At 34.4% G+C, this 24,360-nt stretch overlaps 1 protein-coding gene across 1 annotated transcript in view; it reads left to right on the top strand.

The window, feature by feature from the left end:
* Positions 1 to 24,360, top strand: part of TRPV1 (transient receptor potential cation channel subfamily V member 1) — a 341,264-nt gene that overhangs the window by 127,562 nt on the left and 189,342 nt on the right. The window contains exon 3 of the mRNA XM_053706095.1: positions 13,813 to 13,982. Coding sequence (XP_053562070.1) covers positions 13,813 to 13,982 — 170 coding nt within the window. The remainder of the gene's footprint in view (positions 1 to 13,812; positions 13,983 to 24,360) is intronic.

The following is a 24,360-nucleotide window of genomic DNA, read 5'->3' as shown; positions in this document are numbered from 1 at the left end:
TACTTTATTTGCCATATACTGTATTTGCCATATACTTTATTTGCCATATACTTTATTTACCATATACTTTATTTGCCATATACTTTATTTGCCATATACTGTATTTGCCATATACTTTATTTGCCATATACTTTATTTGCCATATACTGTATTTGCCATATACTGTATTTGCCATATACTTTATTTGCCATATACTGTATTTGCCATATACTTTATTTGCCATATACTGTATTTGCCATATACTGTATTTGCCATATACTTGATTTGCCATATACTTTATTTGCCATATACTTTATTTACCATATACTGTATTTGCCATATACTTTATTTGCCATATACTGTATTTGCCATATACTTTATTTGCCATATACTTTATTTGCCATATACTGTATTTGCCATATACTTTATTTGCCATATACTTTATTTGCCATATACTGTATTTGCCATATACTGTATTTGCCATATACTTTATTTGCCATATACTGTATTTGCCATATACTGTATTTGCCATATACTGTATTTGCCATATACTTTATTTACCATATACTTTATTTGCCATATACTGTATTTGCCATATACTGTATTTGCCATATACTTTATTTGCCATATACTGTATTTGCCATATACTTTATTTGCCATATACTTTATTTACCATATACTTTATTTGCCATATACTGTATTTGCCATATACTTTATTTGCCATATACTGTATTTGCCATATACTTTATTTGCCATATACTTTATTTGCCATATACTTTATTTGCCATATACTGTATTTGCCATATACTTTATTTGCCATATACTTTATTTACCATATACTTTATTTACCATATACTGTATTTGCCATATACATTATTTGCCATATACTTTATTTGCCATATACTTTATTTGCCATATACTGTATTTGCCATATAAATTATTTGCCATATACTGTATTTGCCATATACTGTATTTGCCATATACAGTATTTGCCATATACTTTATTTGCCATATACTTTATTTGCCATATACTGTATTTGCCATATACTTTATTTGCCATATACTGTATTTGCCATATACTTTATTTGCCATATACTTTATTTACCATATACTTTATTTGCCATATACTTTATTTACCATATACTTTATTTGCCATATACTTTATTTGCCATATACTGTATTTGCCATATACTGTATTTGCCATATACTTTATTTGCCATATACTGTATTTGCCATATACTGTATTTGCCATATACTTTATTTGCCATATACTGTATTTGCCATATACTTTATTTGCCATATACTGTATTTGCCATATACTGTATTTGCCATATACTTTATTTGCCATATACTTTATTTGCCATATACTGTATTTGCCATATACTGTATTTGCCATATACTTTATTTGCCATATACTGTATTTGCCATATACTTTATTTGCCATATACTGTATTTGCCATATACTGTATTTGCCATATACTTTATTTGCCATATACTTTATTTGCCATATAATGTATTTGCCATATACTGTATTTGCCATATACTTTATTTGCCATATACTGTATTTGCCATATACTTTATTTGCCATATACTGTATTTGCCATATACATTATTTGCCATATACTTTATTTGCCATATACTTTATTTGCCATATACTGTATTTGCCATATACTTTATTTGCCATATACTTTATTTGCCATATACTGTATTTGCCATATACTGTATTTGCCATATACTTTATTTGCCATATACTGTATTTGCCATATACTGTATTTGCCATATACTTTATTTGCCATATACTGTATTTGCCATATACTGTATTTGCCATATACTGTATTTGCCATATACTTTATTTACCATATACTTTATTTGCCATATACTGTATTTGCCATATACTGTATTTGCCATATACTGTATTTGCCATATACTTTATTTGCCATATACTGTATTTGCCATATACTTTATTTGCCATATACTTTATTTACCATATACTTTATTTGCCATATACTGTATTTGCCATATACTTTATTTGCCATATACTGTATTTGCCATATACTTTATTTGCCATATACTTTATTTACCATATACTTTATTTGCCATATACTGTATTTGCCATATACTTTATTTGCCATATACTTTATTTACCATATACTTTATTTACCATATACTGTATTTGCCATATACATTATTTGCCATATACTTTATTTGCCATATACTTTATTTGCCATATACTGTATTTGCCATATAAATTATTTGCCATATACTGTATTTGCCATATACTGTATTTGCCATATACTTTATTTGCCATATACTGTATTTGCCATATACTTTTTTTGCCATATACTGTATTTGCCATATACTTTATTTGCCATATACTGTATTTGCCATATACTTTATTTGCCATATACTTTATTTACCATATACTTTATTTGCCATATACTGTATTTGCCATATACTTTATTTGCCATATACTGTATTTGCCATATACTTTATTTGCCATATACTTTATTTACCATATACTTTATTTGCCATATACTGTATTTGCCATATACTTTATTTACCATATACTTTATTTGCCATATACTTTATTTGCCATATACTGTATTTGCCATATACTGTATTTGCCATATACTTTATTTGCCATATACTTTATTTACCATATACTTTATTTGCCATATACTGTATTTGCCATATACTGTATTTGCCATATACTTTATTTGCCATATACTGTATTTGCCATATACTTTATTTGCCATATACTGTATTTGCCATATACTTTATTTGCCATATACTGTATTTGCCATATACTGTATTTGCCATATACTTTATTTGCCATATACTGTATTTGCCATATACTGTATTTGCCATATACTTTATTTGCCATATACTGTATTTGCCATATACTGTATTTGCCATATACTTTATTTGCCATATACTGTATTTGCCATATACTGTATTTGCCATATACTGTATTTGCCATATACTTTATTTACCATATACTGTATTTGCCATATACTTTATTTGCCATATACTGTATTTGCCATATACTTTATTTGCCATATACTTTATTTACCATATACTTTATTTGCCATATACTTTATTTGCCATATACTTTATTTGCCATATACTGTATTTGCCATATACTGTATTTGCCATATACTTTATTTGCCATATACTTTATTTACCATATACTTTATTTGCCATATACTGTATTTGCCATATACTGTATTTGCCATATACTTTATTTGCCATATACTGTATTTGCCATATACTTTATTTGCCATATACTGTATTTGCCATATACTGTATTTGCCATATACTTTATTTGCCATATACTGTATTTGCCATATACTTTATTTGCCATATACTGTATTTGCCATATACTTTATTTGCCATATACTTTATTTGCCATATACTGTATTTGCCATATACTTTATTTGCCATATACTTTATTTTTTGCCATATACTGTATTTGCCATATACTGTATTTGCCATATACTTTATTTGCCATATACTGTATTTGCCATATACTTTATTTGCCATATACTTTATTTGCCATATACTGTATTTGCCATATACTGTATTTGCCATATACTTTATTTGCCATATACTGTATTTGCCATATACTTTATTTGCCATATACTGTATTTGCCATATACATTATTTGCCATATACTTTATTTGCCATATACTTTATTTGCCATATACTGTATTTGCCATATACTGTATTTGCCATATACTTTATTTGCCATATACTTTATTTGCCATATACTGTATTTGCCATATACTGTATTTGCCATATACTTTATTTGCCATATACTGTATTTGCCATATACTGTATTTGCCATATACTTTATTTGCCATATACTGTATTTGCCATATACTGTATTTGCCATATACTGTATTTGCCATATACTTTATTTGCCATATACTGTATTTGCCATATACTGTATTTGCCATATACTTTATTTGCCATATACTGTATTTGCCATATACTTTATTTACCATATACTTTATTTGCCATATACTGTATTTGCCATATACTGTATTTGCCATATACTGTATTTGCCATATACTTTATTTGCCATATACTGTATTTGCCATATACTTTATTTGCCATATACTTTATTTACCATATACTTTATTTGCCATATACTTTATTTGCCATATACTTTATTTGCCATATACTGTATTTGCCATATACTTTATTTGCCATATACTTTATTTACCATATACTGTATTTGCCATATACATTATTTGCCATATACTTTATTTGCCATATACTTTATTTGCCATATACTGTATTTGCCATATACTGTATTTGCCATATACTGTATTTGCCATATACTGTATTTGCCATATACTTTATTTGCCATATACTTTATTTGCCATATACTGTATTTGCCATATACTTTATTTGCCATATACTGTATTTGCCATATACTTTATTTGCCATATACTTTATTTACCATATACTTTATTTGCCATATACTGTATTTGCCATATACTTTATTTGCCATATACTGTATTTGCCATATACTTTATTTGCCATATACTTTATTTACCATATACTTTATTTGCCATATACTGTATTTGCCATATACTTTATTTGCCATATACTGTATTTGCCATATACTTTATTTGCCATATACTTTATTTACCATATACTTTATTTGCCATATACTGTATTTGCCATATACTTTATTTGCCATATACTGTATTTGCCATATACTTTATTTGCCATATACTTTATTTACCATATACTTTATTTGCCATATACTGTATTTGCCATATACTTTATTTACCATATACTTTATTTGCCATATACTTTATTTGCCATATACTGTATTTGCCATATACTGTATTTGCCATATACTTTATTTGCCATATACTTTATTTACCATATACTTTATTTGCCATATACTGTATTTGCCATATACTGTATTTGCCATATACTTTATTTGCCATATACTGTATTTGCCATATACTTTTTTTGCCATATACTGTATTTGCCATATACTGTATTTGCCATATACTTTATTTGCCATATACTGTATTTGCCATATACTGTATTTGCCATATACTTTATTTGCCATATACTGTATTTGCCATATACTGTATTTGCCATATACTTTATTTGCCATATACTGTATTTGCCATATACTGTATTTGCCATATACTTTATTTGCCATATACTGTATTTGCCATATACTGTATTTGCCATATACTTTATTTACCATATACTGTATTTGCCATATACTTTATTTGCCATATACTGTATTTGCCATATACTTTATTTGCCATATACTGTATTTGCCATATACTGTATTTGCCATATACTTTATTTGCCATATACTGTATTTGCCATATACTGTATTTGCCATATACTTTATTTGCCATATACTGTATTTGCCATATACTTTATTTGCCATATACATTATTTGCCATATACATTATTTGCCATATACTGTATTTGCCATATACTGTATTTGCCATATACTTTATTTGCCATATACTTTATTTGCCATATACTGTATTTGCCATATACTTTATTTACCATATACTGTATTTGCCATATACTGTATTTGCCATATACTTTATTTGCCATATACTTTATTTACCATATACTGTATTTGCCATATACTGTATTTGCCATATACTTTATTTACCATATACTGTATTTGCCATATACTGTATTTGCCATATACTTTATTTACCATATACTGTATTTGCCATATACTGTATTTGCCATATACTGTATTTGCCATATACTTTATTTGCCATATACTGTATTTGCCATATACTGTATTTGCCATATACTTTATTTGCCATATACTGTATTTGCCATATACTTTATTTGCCATATACTGCATTTGCCATATACTGTATTTACCATATACTTTATTTGCCATATACTGTATTTGCCATATACTTTATTTACCATATACTGTATTTGCCATATACTGTATTTGCCATATACTTTATTTACCATATACTGTATTTGCCATATACTGTATTTGCCATATACTGTATTTACCATATACTTTATTTGCCATATACTGTATTTGCCATATACTTTATTTACCATATACTGTATTTGCCATATACTGTATTTGCCATATACTTTATTTACCATATACTGTATTTGCCATATACTTTATTTGCCATATACTGTATTTGCCATATACTTTATTTACCATATACTGTATTTGCCATATACTTTATTTGCCATATACTTTACTTGCCATATACTTTATTTACCATATACTGTATTTGCCATATACTTTATTTGCCATATACTTTATTTGCCATGTACTGTATTTGCCATATACTTTATTTGCCATATACTTTATTTGCCATATACTTTATTTGCCATATACTTTATTTGCCATATACTTTATTTGCCATATACTTTATTTACCATATACTTTATTTACCATATACTGTATTTGCCATATACTTTATTTGCCATATACTTTATTTGCCATATACTTTATTTGCCATATACTTTATTTACCATATACTTTATTTGCCATATACTTTATTTGCCATATACTTTATTTGCCATATACTTTATTTACCATATACTTTATTTACCATATACTGTATTTGCCATATACTTTATTTGCCATATACTTTATTTGCCATATACTGTATTTGCCATATACTTTATTTGCCATATACTGTATTTGCCATATACTGTATTTGCCATATACTTTATTTGCCATATACTTTATTTGCCATATACTGTATTTGCCATATACTGTATTTGCCATATACTTTATTTGCCATATACTTTATTTGCCATATACTGTATTTGCCATATACTGTATTTGCCATATACTTTATTTGCCATATACTTTATTTGCCATATACTGTATTTGCCATATACTTTATTTGCCATATACTTTATTTGCCATATACTTTATTTGCCATATACTGTATTTGCCATATACTTTATTTGCCATATACTGTATTTGCCATATACTTTATTTGCCATATACTTTATTTGCCATATACTGTATTTGCCATATACATTATTTGCCATATACTGTATTTACCAAAAACGTATGTGCATGAACTGTAGGTCCACGTTTATCATTTATTTGATTACGTGTACAGAGTGTCAGAAACAGTATGTAGGTCTCACAATTAGGGAGGTGAGATCCAGAATAAGGGAGCACCTTTCCTCCATAAAAATAGGGAAAGCTAGTACACCTTTGGTACAACATTTTGTCACAGTCCATAATAAAGACACTAGCAGTTTTCTCTGGACTGCTATAGAAAGGATACTGCCCCCCAGAAATGGTGGGGATAGAGAGACAATCCTGGGTAGACAGGAAGTATTTTGGATTTTTAAGTTAAAAACTAGGGTCCCTAATGGTTTTAACTCTGACTATGACCTCATGAATTTTTGGCAATGACAGTTAAGACTAGTCACAGATCATCATCTACAATTACCTTGCACGACAATAATCAGGATATAAGTGCATGGCAGGCTTTCACTATACTACATACATACTTTAGGTTACTCCATAAAACTAATTAAATTAAATTAATCATAGAGAATGTATACACACATTTGTAGAAATTGTGGGTACCTATCAAAGGACAAGTTTGATAAGATAAATAATGAGTATCTACATATGTATCACAGGATTCAAAACATAGTTCCCAGTACCTTAGTCTATAGTGGTAGCATGAAATAGAAGTTTCCTTAATTGATTATGTGCTGTGAATAGTACAGGAAGATGTAAAAAAGTAAAAAAATAAAAAATAAAAAAGTAAAGATGCAAAATAAAAAGCTACTATTATTTATACACAGTAATAGGTCAATCCCCTATGTTAGGAAGAATTGGTATAAACAGTTATAAATGGTTTCAAATGATTTGTTAACTGATAGAAGGGATTGTAAAATTGTCTTTATATCCTTACTCTTTATTAACCTTCTGTGTATAAAAGGGCACTGAAGTACAAAGTTTATACTTAATTGTTGCACTCTGTAAAAAGGGAGCTTAAGGGTTAAACACTAGCAAGTTATATAGTAGGTTTACAAGTGTTACTAGTTTACTAATCAAGTTGTAACCAATAGGATTTGTCTGTTGCTTTTAAATATGTTAATTTTATTAAGTCAGACAGCAGCTTATGAGGACGGCTCTTGGAGCTGAAACATGTAAGGTTGTTGTCAACAGACTATCCTAATCTTCATTTCCATTGTTTGTGCCAAGCATTTGGAATATTTTACCAACACTAAGGTGTAAAAATAAATGTTTAATTTTTAAACTACCTGCAGCCGGTGCTCCTGATTTCCACTTTGATTCTACATTGACTGTTTGCCCATTGTGAAGCACGGCTAGCACTAGAATTTTATGCTGTGTTCAGGACTGTAAACCCGGTATTCTGTTCCGGAACGAGCAGAGGCAGTAGTGAGCTGACGTCATCGGACGCACGCACCAGAAGCGCAACCGCGCCCCCCTATTGCTATAGGCTGAGGAGGGTATGGCAGGCTGATTGGAGGAACAGAGGACGCTGAGACACGGGAAAGGTGTCGGAAGAGATCCAGGAGAGGATTGTAACAGCGTGACACACTCAGCCTCTACCCTGGGACCGGCAGGCATACACAGGGGGGCACGGTAAGAATACCTTTAATTGTTACTATATGGGACTGGTTGCCATTGTAAATGGGTACACGCTACTAATACTCACTACAGTGTGGGCTTTATGCCAGCTTTTTATATGCTTTTCAGTATTGCCATCATCTTTATTTGCTGTGAAATCTTGTTGAACATTTGTATATCTACAATAGCGTTTGGGCAACGCTTACTCTAACAGCAAAGATAGATTGAGGAGGTATATATATATTTTTCTGCTCAGTCCTGAAACATGGAGGCACAAATGGAAGTTGCAGTAAGACCACAAACTTTCTTTTCTTTAAGGAGTGCACAAGAAAGGGATGATAAGAATCCTGAGTGTGAAACTATATTTTCTATGGACAGATCTAAGTATACTCTTTCAGCATTATTTGAAGAGATGGAGTCCAATTTAATAAAAGAAAATAAATTAAAATGGGACATTTGGACATTGGAAAGTTATACTAAACTTAATATAATACCAAGAGGTCTAAGGTTAAACAAATATCCTACTTTTGTGACAGAGGACAGGGTATTTATTAATCAGTGGAATGATGTTTTATCTGAGTGCTCGTTCAGATTGATGCAACTACTAATACAGTATAAAACAAATCAGTTGCTTAGTGTAAAAAATGTGATTAGCCTAATACAGGATGAATTGAATATTAGAAGTGAACATACAAGTTACCCTGTATTTGACCAAACCCTGCAAGATGTTGTGGCTGAAGCCAAAAAAGTATTGCTAGATAGGAAGCATTCCAAATTTGTGAGAGATCAGTCAGATTATACAAATAACATGGTATATATTTGGAATAGAAAAGAGAGGTTTCAGACCAGACGAGATTTTAATCTAAGGAACAACTTTGGCAATAGAGGTAGAGGTCGTAGGAACAGGGGGAGAGGTAGAAGTGGAAGGCGAATTCAATTCTCTGATAGTGAAACAGAAGGGACAGGGGACAGCTCTTGTTCTGGGGGAGAAGAAGACACAGATCACATTGTACAGAACAGTCAAGCTATGAGTAATTACCACTATAATCAACAACAAATGGGACAAGTAAATTACAGTCAACATTTAGCTACACCTAAAGAAAACTCACAGCCACAGGTAGTTACACCTAAAGTACTTATACAACAGCCGGTGTCTATATTAAAAAACACCCAGAAGGGCTCAAAATCTAAGTATAGTACCCCAGCACCAGATCAGACACCTAGTGGAGGTAATCTAATTAGCAATCCAGACACCATTGAGAGATCAGAAATGAACCAGGTTTTTTGTATCCCCCAGCCAAAACCAGACGGGGGGGGGCGAGGCAACAGAGGATCAACAAGAGGGAGGTACTCACTCAGAACACAACAGAGACAAACACGCTACCAATAGCAAATGTCACCAATACATTTCCAATCAATAATGTAATAAATCTGTCTGCTTACACCCTGAATGATGTGGAATTAAAATTGTTGGGTTTAGGTTTGGGGTTTGTCCCCACTAGTTCATTCAATTTGTTTAATACATTATTGGACGTAAATAAATTGATCAGAAGATTAACTTTAAAGAAGCATTTTTCTGTGAATAAACACTCTTCCAATGAATTCCAGCCACAAGAGAGCATGGTTGTTCAGCCTAGCTTTAAGACTGGCAGGGATACAAGTGGAATAGATTTCCAGCATCTTTGTGACTTAAATACATTGGAAACTTTAGCAGAAGAAAGTGTCGGGGATGGGTCCATTTCTGAATCGGCTATATGTACCCCCAAATTCAAGAAAAGTTCTACCTTCTACCCGTTACAGAGTAGAGGGAATATAATAGAAAAATTCCAAAACAGAGTAGAAGAAGATCTTACTAATCTATACTATACTCAGACTAATACCAAATACAATCTAACATATAATGAAAAGGAAATACTGAAGAAATTGGCACAGAATAAAGATCTGGTAATACGTGCCGCAGATAAGGGGGGCTCAGTTGTGGTTCAGAATAGAGATGATTTTGTTAATGAAGCTCTTAGGCAGTTGAATAACCCATTGAATTATAGAACATTAACTAATGATCCAACTAATATCTTTAACAAAAAGTTACAAGACTTAGTAGATGATGGTGTGGAACTAGGTTTCATTGAAAAAGACACTAGTGATTACTTAGTGATTACCAACCCCAAAATACCGACCTTTAACCATCTTCCTAAAGTACATAAGAGTACAGAGAATGTGATAGGAAGGCCTATAGTAAGTGGAATAGGGTCTTTTTCAGAACACCTGTCAGAATGGCTAGATAAGATCTTACAGCCAATGGTGCTTGATCTCTGGAGCCATGTAAAGGACACAAAGCATATATTGCAAATAGTTTCAGATATAGAGTGGAATGATAAGTTTACTTGGTTAACAGTAGATGTCCAATCACTCTACTCTTCAATACCACATGCAAGAGGATTACAAGCGATAGCTTTTTTCATGAGAAAATATTATGGTAGTAATCCAGAGTATTGTGAGTTTGTAGTGAGAGTCACAGATTTTCTTCTGAAACACAACTATTTTTCATTTGAGGGGGTTTTCTATCTTCAGGTATGCGGCACCGCTATGGGGGCAAAATTTGCGCCCTCATATGCCAACCTATTTTTAGGTTGGTGGGAGCGGTGCAGCATATTTGGAGATGGGAACCCTTTCAGAGATAACATAGTTGTATACAAACGCTTCATAGATGATCTGCTCTTCATTTGGCAAGGCGATCATGAAACAATGAAAAAATTTGTAGGAGGTTTAAATACTAATGATGTAGGTTTGAAATTCACTTTGGAATTTGATAGGAAGCAGATCAATTATCTTGATGTCACACTTAGTGGAAGTAATGGGGAACTTGTTAGATCTACAGTTTACAGAAAGCCCATATCAGGAAATACATTGCTACATGCAGCCAGTTGCCATCCAACAAGTACATTCAAAGGGATAGCAAAAGGTCAGTATACACGATTGAAACGAAATTGTTCAGATGATAACAGCTATCATGAACAATCCAATTTACTAACAGAAAGGCTAGAACAGAGGGGTTATCAGAAAAAGTTGATAGAATCAGCCAAGCAGTCAGTAATGAAACTGGATCGCAAGGATCTTCTTGGTAAGGGGAGAAGAGATGCAAAAAAGAGAGATGAATCTAAAGATTTACTGTTTATAACAACATATAGTAGTCAATATTCTAATATCTGTAATATAATTAGAAAACATCTCCCCTTATTAAGAGCAGACGATGGCTTAGCAGACATCAATATTAAGGATTGCAGATTTGCATACAAAAAGAATATGAGCATAGGAAATATGGTATCCCCCACAAAATTACCTAGCAAGGAACTGACACAAGATTCATCATGGTTGACATCAAGAGGCATGTATAAATGTCATTACATGAACTGTGTAGCCTGTGCAAAAGTAGACACAGGGACAAGTTTCATCTCAACCCATACTGGACAAGAGTACCAAAAACGTATGTGCATGAACTGTAGGTCCACGTTTATCATTTATTTGATTACGTGTACAGAGTGTCAGAAACAGTATGTAGGTCTCACAATTAGGGAGGTGAGATCCAGAATAAGGGAGCACCTTTCCTCCATAAAAATAGGGAAAGCTAGTACACCTTTGGTACAACATTTTGTCACAGTCCATAATAAAGACACTAGCAGTTTTCTCTGGACTGCTATAGAAAGGATACTGCCCCCCAGAAATGGTGGGGATAGAGAGACAATCCTGGGTAGACAGGAAGTATTTTGGATTTTTAAGTTAAAAACTAGGGTCCCTAATGGTTTTAACTCTGACTATGACCTCATGAATTTTTGGCAATGACAGTTAAGACTAGTCACAGATCATCATCTACAATTACCTTGCACGACAATAATCAGGATATAAGTGCATGGCAGGCTTTCACTATACTACATACATACTTTAGGTTACTCCATAAAACTAATTAAATTAAATTAATCATAGAGAATGTATACACACATTTGTAGAAATTGTGGGTACCTATCAAAGGACAAGTTTGATAAGATAAATAATGAGTATCTACATATGTATCACAGGATTCAAAACATAGTTCCCAGTACCTTAGTCTATAGTGGTAGCATGAAATAGAAGTTTCCTTAATTGATTATGTGCTGTGAATAGTACAGGAAGATGTAAAAAAGTAAAAAAATAAAAAATAAAAAAGTAAAGATGCAAAATAAAAAGCTACTATTATTTATACACAGTAATAGGTCAATCCCCTATGTTAGGAAGAATTGGTATAAACAGTTATAAATGGTTTCAAATGATTTGTTAACTGATAGAAGGGATTGTAAAATTGTCTTTATATCCTTACTCTTTATTAACCTTCTGTGTATAAAAGGGCACTGAAGTACAAAGTTTATACTTAATTGTTGCACTCTGTAAAAAGGGAGCTTAAGGGTTAAACACTAGCAAGTTATATAGTAGGTTTACAAGTGTTACTAGTTTACTAATCAAGTTGTAACCAATAGGATTTGTCTGTTGCTTTTAAATATGTTAATTTTATTAAGTCAGACAGCAGCTTATGAGGACGGCTCTTGGAGCTGAAACATGTAAGGTTGTTGTCAACAGACTATCCTAATCTTCATTTCCATTGTTTGTGCCAAGCATTTGGAATATTTTACCAACACTAAGGTGTAAAAATAAATGTTTAATTTTTAAACTACCTGCTGCCGGTGCTCCTGATTTCCACTTTGATTCTACATATACTGTATTTGCCATATACTGTATTTGCCATATACTGTATTTGCCATATACTGTATTTGCCATATACTTTATTTGCCATATACTTTATTTGCCATATACTGTATTTGCCATATACTTTATTTGCCATATACTTTATTTGCCATATACTGTATTTGCCATATACTGTATTTGCCATATACTGTATTTGCCATATACTGTATTTACCATATACTGTATTTGCCATATACTTTATTTGCCATATACTTTATTTGCCATATACTGTATTTGCCATATACATTATTTGCCATATACTGTATTTGCCATATACTGTATTTGCCATATACTGTATTTGCCATATACTTTATTTACCATATACTGTATTTGCCATATACTGTATTTGCCATATACATTATTTACCATATACTGTATTTGCCATATACATTATTTACCATATACTGTATTTGCCATATACTTTATTTGTAAACATGTTGCAGGCAAAGTACATCAGTAGAATCCACAACTAGCTGCAAGGACAGAACATTTAAGCTGTATGACCAGAGGAGGATATTTGAAGCTGCTGCTTATGGAGACTGTGATGAACTTGATGATCTTCTGGTTTATCTGCTCAGAAGTCAGAAACGCCTCACTAACAAGGAATTTAAAGGTATTTTATCTAGAAGCAAAGCATTTCTCTGTCTTTTATTACAATAGTTGCATATGCATTGCTCATCTTTGCTTATATACAAGCCAAGGGAAAATCAGACTCAAAATGAGGATTACAGGGACATGAAACCCAAAATTAAAGGGACATGTTAAGTTATGCATAGTAAAACATTTTTAATTATATTTTCATTATTTGTTTTGCTCACCTTTTATGTCATTTAGCTTTGAAAATTGTGGATTTTCTAATTCTCAGAACTAGAAATACAATCTGCAGAATTCTGTCTTGCCTAATTATCTTCTGCAGATAACTGCAACACAATGCAATTTACTTTAACATAATGACTGTGATGAGCTTTGTCTTCCCTAGAAGCAAGCTCGGATTGGCTCTTTCAAATAAGGAAAGCAGTGGGTGGAGTCTGGCTATTGAAAAGCACCTGCAACAAACAAGTCATTTTGTTAAAAAAAATTAGACTTGACTGATATGTTATTCTATAAACAACAGAAATATATTGTGTTAAATTGTGTTTAATGTCCTTTTAAAAACTCATCATACCAAGGTTTAATAAATGATGGGTGGTAGGGAACAGAATGAGAGAAAGGAAACTGAGAATGGAGGTAAATTTAAACTAATGGAATAGTTACACTTAATTTCTTTCATACAGGTGGTGGAAGTCCATGATCCATTACTCTGGGGAATTAGTCTTCTCTACCACTAGGAGGAGGCAAAGAATCCCAAACCCTTAGAGTCCTATAAAACCCCTCCCACCTCACTCATACCTCAGTCTTTACTTTGTCTCCACTGGAGACGGTTGAAGAATGAAGATGTGCATTTGATTCTTCCGAGAGAGGGATTTTCAGTCTATATTGAGGCCTGGTTTCCCCTCAAAGTACAGTGCTTGTCAGATGGATGTATATGGGATTTGGTTTGTGATTCTTTTTCACCTCATGGGAAATTTTTCATAAACCTTTCATATTTGGTCACAGGGACTTGTCTGTTGCCTACCTTTATGGATCTATACTATACTCCTATTTCTTAACCTCTGCTGATATGTTTCAGTACTGGTTTTGCTGTCTTCTTAATTGCTGGTGGACGAGTGTCTATTTGTAAGTATAATTTATTAAATATTGTAGACACTCTTTAGCTATGTTATGGCACTTTTTTAGTTTGTATATATATATATATTTGCTAATATATATGGCCCTGGGACAGAATCTTTTTCACAATTCTCTTGCTGTTTTGCGCATCTCAGCTTTTTTGACGTGCTTAGTTTAAATTTAGCATGTCGGCTTGTCGGTTTATAAGCGTTGCAGATGCGCACGTCGGGTTAACGTTTGTCTGTTTAGTGCAGGTCCCTTTAGTCTTCTATAGTTCCTTTGCACATTGGCCGGTTTACTCACTTCGGGTTAGCGCACTTTCGCCCTCGGCTGTGCACACGTCAGGTTTATGTTTTTTTTATCAAAGCTGCAGTTTCTGAGGTGCTGGCTGCTCTGCCGCCTTCAAACAAGCATAAAAGGTGAGTTCAGATTTTACCTTCTACAAGTACTATCCACCCTGAAACCAGGGATACTGTTATGTCTTCAGATGGTGAAGTTTCCTTTGATGGTGAAGATTGTTAAATTGATCTTAAATCTGATATTTCCTCTTTTTTGTTTAAAGTTGAACATATGTGTTCTCTTTTAAAGGTGGTCCTAATACTTTAGGGGTTAAAGTTTCTGATGCTAAGCCTTGTAATCCATTTAAATTCCGTTTTTAACACTGTTGTTAATATCCCTGAATTTTTCCCTATTCCTGACATGATTTCTAGGGAATGGTCTAAGCTAGGTAATTCATACTCCTGCATGGTTTAAAAGTTATATCCTTTACCTGCTGTTAATATTGATTTGTGGGAAACAGTTCCTAAGGTTGATAGGGCCATTTCCACTCTGGCTAAAGAAACTACTATTCCTTTGGAAGACAGTACTTCTTTTAAAGCCCCTTGGATAGAAAATTAGAGTCTTTTCATAGAAGGGATTTTTACAAGCAGAATATTTGCTGAGGCCAGCTATTTCTGTATCCAAGTTTCAGGTCTCCAAAAACATCTATCTTTCCTCATTTTGTCCTATAACGAAGCCGTGAAAGAGGAATAGCATTTTACTATGTGGTTCACTTTTGTTGTATCAATATCAACAGAACAAAAGAATGGAGGCAGATTTACAGGTTACTCCTCAGTAACTATATTATACTGATGACTTCATTTTCCTCCTCATTGATTTTAGGCTGCACATCTCATCCTTTTAGGCAATAAAGACAAACATTTTGTACGCGTTGTAAGCTTATTCTTTAAGATCAGTTTCCACTTCATGGGCTGTTAAAGCCCATATGTCTTCTTAGGGCCTGTGCAAAACACCAATGTGGAGTTGATAAATATCTAATGCATTAAAGATTAACTTTTATGAAGCTTGGATCTCAATATCTAGTAATTAAACTACTAACTGGATTATAGTTATGCTGTTTTTAGGATTTTTTAAAGGAATAGTTTAGTCAAAATTAAACTTTCATGATTCAGATAGAGCATGCAATTTTAAGCAATTATCTAATCTACTCCTATTACCACTTTTACTTTGTTCTCTTGGTAACTTTATTTCAAAAAGCAAGAATGTTACTATAGGAGCTGGCCCATTTTTGGTTCACCTGGGTAGAACTTTCTGATTGGTGTCAAAATGTAGCCACCAATCAGCAAGCACTACCCAGGTTCTGAACCAAAAATGGGCTGGCTTCTAAGCTTACATTCAAATAAAGATACCAAGAGAACGAAGATTGATAATAGGAGTAAATTAGAAAGTTGCTTGAAATTGCATGCTCTATCTGAATCATGACTGTTTAATTTTGACTAAACTATTCCTTTAAGAAATGCTAGCAAAGATAAAAGGACAAATTATACATACTTACATTGCCCTATCTTGGCCCAGTTCCCTAAATAGCAGTCATCAAATATCCTTAACTTTTATTTACTGATTTTTATTTAAGAATAGTATCTGCTGTGGAAAAAATAAGTACTCTTACATCAACCAGAAATAAAATTGTTTGGCATTTCAATATATTTAGAATATTAATAAACACACTCTAACACAGTTATTCACTTCCAGTCCCCAGGACCCGCTAACATGCTAGCATTTGCAAGACAATGGTTAATGGAGCCAGATTTCAAATGTTCTCGAATACAGAAATCATACAGCAAGGTTGTAAATGTCTAACCAGGGCTAGACAGTATTTGTACATTTAGCTTAAAATTGTCTCATGGGGAAAAAAATACTCTTTTTCAAATGTATAATAATCTCTATATGAGGTGGAGGGCAGAGTAATTAAAAGAAGGTGTAAAAAAATATGAGTTACAAAACACACTGTATTGTATGGTATATGTTTCTATCTTGTATTTTAACTATTTAATCCAAAGTTGTCAGACCTCTTAATTTCCATTATTTAAATGGTAACATCCTCATTCAAGATGAGAATTACATTCTTCCTTGTAATGGAAAATACTTGATTATTTGATTTGTCTATGATTACCTTTTTGCAGAGTTTGTGTCAAGCAATTACCAGATAACTAAATATTAGATATTTAGTTATAGTTATAGTTTTTGGGAGCCTCAATACCTTTTCATAAGGTAGAAATTCAAAGATAGTGGCTATATCATTCCGGATTACAAGTTATTACAAAAATCTGGTATGAACCTTCTTTCTCTGTACATGGTTTAGAAAAATTTATTCTTTTTTTTCTAAATAAAATCTGTAAAGAAATTAATTAATTATAATGCCTAAAATATTCTGGTTTAAACATATAGTGGGATTTTAATAAATTCTAATCCTTAATTACTTTAGATGTCTCCTAATAATAGGTGTTGTAATAGCAGACCTTTCTTTGTTTAGGTTGCAAAATATTTGATTTTTTTCATATTTGTTTGATATCCAGAAAATAATAATTTTTCTGGATTTTGTGTAATAATATATCATCAGCATATATTATTATTTTTTTCATATAAGTGACGAGAGTCCACAATTTGTTACATCTGGGATATACATTCCCACCAGGAAGAGGCAAAGTTTCCCAAACCTCAAAGCCTATAAATACCCCCCCCCCCACCACTCATATCTCAGTTTAAGCTTTGCCTCCTTTGAAGGTGGTTAAAGTATGATGTACTTCAGTGATAGGTGCTTCCGTGTATTTTGAAGTCTGTTTTTCCCTCAGAGTACAGTGTTTGTCAGAGGAAAGTAAGGGAAGTTTGCCTAAGGTTACCATGATTTTACCTCTATCTAAAACCTTATATGGCCTATCTGTAAACCGGTCGCAGGGATTGATCTCCTGCCTCCCTTTACACTCTAACACACTTCCTTTTTTATACCTCTGCTGATATGTTTCAGCAGTGGTTTGGCCTGTCTGCGTTCAGTGGACAAGTGTCTACTACATTTACAGTAAGTATTTTTTCTTTAAAGACACTCCAAGCTTATTTCTTTTGCAAGATGTACCGAGTCCACGGATTCATCCTAATTTGTGGGATATTGTCCTTCCTGACAGGAGAGCACCACAGCAGAGCTGTCTATATAGCTCCCCCTTAACTCCACCCCCCAGTCATTCTCTTTGCTGGCTCTAAGCAGGAAGGGTAAAGAGAAGAGATGTTAAACTGTTATCGCTTCCTAAGGGCAGGTAGGGCCACAGCAGAGCTGTGGCAAGGTGCTTTAGGGGGTTTTAACTGGTTTTAGACACTTAACAATCCGTTTTTTTCATTTGGGGGGTCTATTGCTTTTTAACTTGTGGTGCAATCCTTCTAAGGCTTAGTGGGTACACTGTTAAAATTTCGGAATTTTTGAAGCAATTTTAACCTGTTTTGCAGTTTGTGTATGCCTTTTTTTCTCTTAAAGGTACAGTACCGTTTTTGCAAATTGTGTTTTTTTCATTAAATAAAGTGTTTTCCAAGCTTGCTTGCTTCATTACTAGCCTGTTAAACATGTCTAACACTTGTTCAATTTGTTTAGAAGTCATTGTGGAACCCCCTCTAAGAATGTGTCCCAATTGTACTGATATGTCTTTAAATTGCAAACAGCATATTTTGACTTATAAGAATTTGGCATTAAATGATTTTCAGACAGAAGTAAATCAGGTTTCACCATTTAGTTCTCCCCAATTGTCACAACCAGTTACGCCCGCACAAGCGACGCCAAGTACTTCTAGTGCGTCTAATTCTTTCACCTTGCAAGATATGGCTTCAGTTATGAATACTACCCTCACAGAGGTTTTATCTAAACTGCCAGGGTTGCAAGGGAAGCGCAGTAGCTCTGGGTTAAGAACAAATGCTGAGCCTTCTGACGCTTTAGTAGCTGTATCCGATATTCTCTCACAATGTTCTGAGGTAGGGATGAGGGATTTGCTGTCTGAGGGAGAGATTTCTGATTCAGGAAAGATGTTCCCTCAGACAGATTCAGATATGATGGCATTTAAATTTAAGCTAGAGCACCTCCGTTTATTGCTCAGGGAGGTTTTAGCTACTCTGGATGATTGTGACCCTATTGTCGTTCCAGAGAAATTGTGTAAAATGGACAAATATTTAGAGGTTCCTGTTTACACTGATGTTTTTCCGGTCCCTTAGAGGATTTCGGACATTGTTACTAAGGAGTGGGATAGACCAGGTATTCCGTTCGCTCCCCCTCCTGTTTTTAAGAAAATGTTCCCCATTTCTGACACCATAAAGGACTCATGACAGACGGTCCCTAAGGTGAAGGGAGCTATTTCTACTCTGGCTAAGCGTACAACTATACCTATTGAAGACAGTTGTGCTTTCATTGATCCTATGGATAAAAAGTTAGAGGGTCTCCTAAAGAAAATTTTTGTTCATCAGGGTTTTCTTCTTCAACCTATAGCATGCATTGTTCCGGTAACCACTGCAGCTGTTTTTTGTTTTGATGCTCTAGAAGAAGCTCTTCAGATGGAGACCCCACTAGATGATATTTTGGACAGAATTAAGGCCCTTAAGTTGGCTAATTCTTTTATTACAGACGCCGCTTTTCATCTTCCTAAGTTAGCGGCAAAGAATTCAGGTTTTGCCATTTTAGCGCGAAGAGTGTTATGGCTTAAGTCCTGGTCAGCTGATGTGTCATCTAAATCTAAGCTTTTGACCATCCATTTCAAAGGTAAGACCCTATTCGGGCCTGCACTGAAAGAGATCATTTCAGACATCACTGGAGGGAAGGGTCATGCCCTCCCTCAAGATAAGTCAAATAAGACAAGGACCAAACAAAATAATTTTCGTTCCTTTCGAAACTTCAAGGGTGGTCCCGCTTCCTCTTCCCCTGCTGCAAAGCAAGAGGGGAACTTTGCTCAATCCAAGTCAACCTGGAGACCTAACCAGGCTTGGAACAAGGGTAAACAGGCCAAAAAGCCTACTGCTGCCACTAAGACAGCATGAAGGGGTAGCCCCCGATCCAGGACTGGATCAAGTAGGGGGCAGACTTTCTCTCTTTGCTCAGGCCTGGGCAAGAGACGTTTAGGACTCCTGGGCCATAGAAATTGTAACCCAGGGGTATCTCCTAGATTTAAAAGATTCTCCTCCAAGGGGGAGGTTCCATCTTTCTCAATTGTCTGTAAACCAGACAAAAAAGAGGCGTTCTTACGCTGTGTAGAAGACCTTTTTACCATGGGAGTGATCTGCCCAGTTCCGAAAACAGAACAAGGGCAAGGTTTCTACTCCAATCTGTTTGTGGTTCCCAAAAAAGAGGGAACCTTCAGACCAATTCTAGATCTCAAGATCCTAAACCAATTCCTAAGAGTTCCATCCTTCAAGATGGAGACCATTCGGACTATTTTACCAATGATCCAGGAGGGTCAATATATGACTACCGTGGATCTAAAGGATGCGTATCTACACATTCCTATCCACAAAGATCATCACCAGTTCCTCAGGTTTGCCTTTCTGGACAGGCATTACCAGTTTGTGGCTCGTCCCTTCGGGTTGGCCACGGCACCAAGAATCTTCACAAAGGTGCTAAGGTCCTTTCTAGTGGTCCTAAGGCCGAGGGGCATAGCAGTGGCGCCTTATCTAGACGACATCTTAATTCAAGCGTCGACTTTCCAACTTGCCAAGTCTCATGGGTGAAATGTGAACGTGAAAAAGAGTTCTCTTATTCCTCTCACAAGAGTTCCATTCCTGGGAACTCTGATAGATTCGGTGGACATGAAAATAACCCCTAATATAATAGTAAACATTGATAATGAGTTATTTTTCTTTTATTTTTTAAAAAATATTTTTGCATTTACATTGTTCTCTCTCTGTCGTTTGTTTAATATGGTTTTTTAACATCTCATTAATAATGGCCATAAAAAACGTCTGTGAAAATATATTGGTATATTTCAATTTACTAGTGACAGTTCTTGCGGTCTATTAATTCATATTCTTTAGAATAATTTAGTAATTACATTTTTAACAGTATATTATTATGTTTTTTAACAGTATAAAATTAAAAATTTGTGTTTTTAATAGATTTTTTATACTAATGTTGTTCTCTTTTTGTCGTTTGTTTCACACTATCTTTCAACATTTCATTAATAATTGGCAAAAAACGCCTGTGAAAATCTATTAGTATATTGTAGTTTATTAGTGACATTCTTAGTGGTTTATTAATTTATACTTCTTAGAATAGCTTATCAATTATGTTCTTAGTATTTTATTATAATTCTGTTTTTATTAGTATTATAATATGTGCCTTTTATTTATTATGTACATGGATCTAAGTTCGCTTTACATAGCAAACATAGCAGGCAGGCCAGTTATCTAACGAGATTTTCTCCCCTCCAATGAAATAAGCCTGTTGGCTATATAGTAGCTTGTGCTGTGAGAAGAGGCATTAACTTCACCTCTTGAGAAAGACCGCACGTTGGCGGTTGAAACGTGTTGAGGCCTTTTGGACTGTTTGAGGATCCGTACTTTGCTTCAGTGACGACATCGGTTTTCACATTGACGCTTCCAAATACAGCGTTCTTCTATCTGAAGTCACTATTACGGACACTTATTAAAGACGGACACTTTGGTTCCGGAATTCTCACTTGCAGAGACTTATGTTTTAAACTACCTTGTATGAACGATTTTTCTTGGACATCATATGTTGTGTTAACAAACCGCCTGAATAAATTATAATCTTGTAAGTACAATTCAGAAAGTGTGGTGCGTTTGTTGTATCTACCTACACTTGAGTCTGTTTGCGCTTATTTGTTTCAGAGATTTGGGATTCTACTTTACTCCGGGAGGCACGCAGGACACCTTCGGTCATTTTGCAGCAGCAGGTCTCGTATAAACATTATTATATAGTTGCACTTGTTTGCACTTTTTGTGTCTTTTGTCTTATGTTTTTTCTTTAGGATATTTGTTTGTCTTCAGGAGTTTATGTGTTTTTTATCACTTTTATCCTTTTGCATTTGAATTTTCTTTTGTTAGCCTGTTTGGTCTATTTTTATATGTGCTGTATGTATATGCTCATATATGCTTGTTAAGAAAGACAATTAGACAATCATTATAAGTGGCTCTCAAATAATATACGCAAATCCATTTTATTTATTTATTATTTTTTATTAATTTTTATTACTATTATCTATTTCACTGAATTTGTGTTTATTGCTTTATATCATAGAAATTTTGAATCATCCCTGGCAGCTAGCGCTGTTTAATCAGTGTGTTTTGTAGTTCTCTTCTTTGGTGGTTGTCACAGGATCACCTGTCCAGGGGAATGTGTTTCCGCAGGCCAGCGTGGGTTATTGTGACGACGGACGCCAGCCTACTGGGCTGGGGTGCAGTCTAGAATTCCCTGAAAGCACAGGGTTTGTGGACTCAGGAGGAGGCCCTCCTACCGATAAATATTCTGGAATTAAGAGCGATATTCAATGCTCTTCAGGCGTGGCCTCAGCTGGCTGCGGCCGGACTCATCAGGTTTCAGTCGGACAACATCACAACTGTAGCTTATATCAATCATCAGGGGGGAACAAGGAGTTCCTTGGTGATGATAGAAGTTTCCAGGATAATCCGATGGGCAGAGACTCACTCTTGCCATCTATCAGCGATCTATATCGCAGGGGTGGAGAACTGGGAGGCAGATTTTTTAAGTCGTCAGACTTTTCATCCAGGGGAGTGGGAGCTCCATCCGGAGGTGTTTGCTCAACTGGTTCAGCTATAGGGCACACCAGAATTGGATCTGATGGCGTCTCGTCAGAACGCCAAACTTCCTTGTTACGGATCCAGGTCAAGGGATCCTGAGGCAGTGCTGATAGATGCTCTAGCAGTACCCTAGTTGTTCAACCTGGCTTATGTGTTTCCACCATTCCCTCTCCTTCCATGTCTGATTGCCAGAATCAAACAGGAGAGAGCTTCAGTGATTTTGATAGTGCCTGCGTGGCCACGCAGGACTTAGTATGCAGACCTGGTGGACATGTCATCTCTGCCACCATGCACTCTGCCACTGAGACGGACCTTTTGATTCAAGGTCCATTCAAGCATCCAAATCTAATTTCTCTGCAACTGACTGCTTGGAGATTGAGCGCTTGATTTTATCAAAGCAGGGTTTCTCTGAGTCGGTCATAGATACCTTGATTCAGGCTCGAAAGCCTGTCACCAGGAAGATCGATCATAAGATATGGCGTAAATATCTTTTTTGGTGTGAATCCAAAGGCTACTCATGGAGTAAGATCAGGATTCCTAGGATTTTGTCTTTTCTCCAAGAAGGATTGGAGAAAGTATTGTCTGCTAGTTCCTTAAAGGGACAGATATCTGCTTTGTCTATTCTGTTGCACAAGCGTCTGGCAGATGTCCCAGATGTTCAGGTTTTTTGTCAGGCTTTAGTTAGAATTAAGCCTGTGTTTAAACCTGTTGCTCCGCCATGGAGTCTCAATTTAGTTCTTAAAGTTCTTCAGGGGGTTCTGTTTGAACCCATGCATTCCATAGATATTAAGCTTCTATCTTGGAAAGTTCTGTTTCTAGTTGCTATATCTTCAGCTCGAAGAGTTTCTGAACTATCTGCATTACAATGTGCCTTATCTTGTTTTCCATGCTGATAAGGTGGTTTTGCGTACCAAACCTGGGTTCCTCCCTAAGGTTGTTTCTAACAGTAATATCAATCAGGAAATTGTTGTTCCTTCTCTGTGTCCTAATCCTCCTTCTAAGAAAGACCGTCTGTTGCACAACTTGGACGTGGTTCGTGCCTTGAAGTTTGAACGCCCATATATGGAATTTCCTACCCAAGATCTATAATAAAATTACAGAAAACCCCTAGGATGACATAAACCTCCTGTGAACAACAGACATCCAGTCTGAACTGATATTTGAATATACAGAAGTTTTCAGGGAATGTGACTCTTGTCATCTAG

Source organism: Bombina bombina, chromosome 3, assembly GCF_027579735.1.
Source record: "Bombina bombina isolate aBomBom1 chromosome 3, aBomBom1.pri, whole genome shotgun sequence".
NCBI classification, from domain to species: Eukaryota; Metazoa; Chordata; class Amphibia; order Anura; family Bombinatoridae; genus Bombina; species Bombina bombina.
The sequence above is the reverse complement of the archived record's forward strand: the minus strand, read 5'-3'. Positions and strand labels throughout refer to the sequence as shown.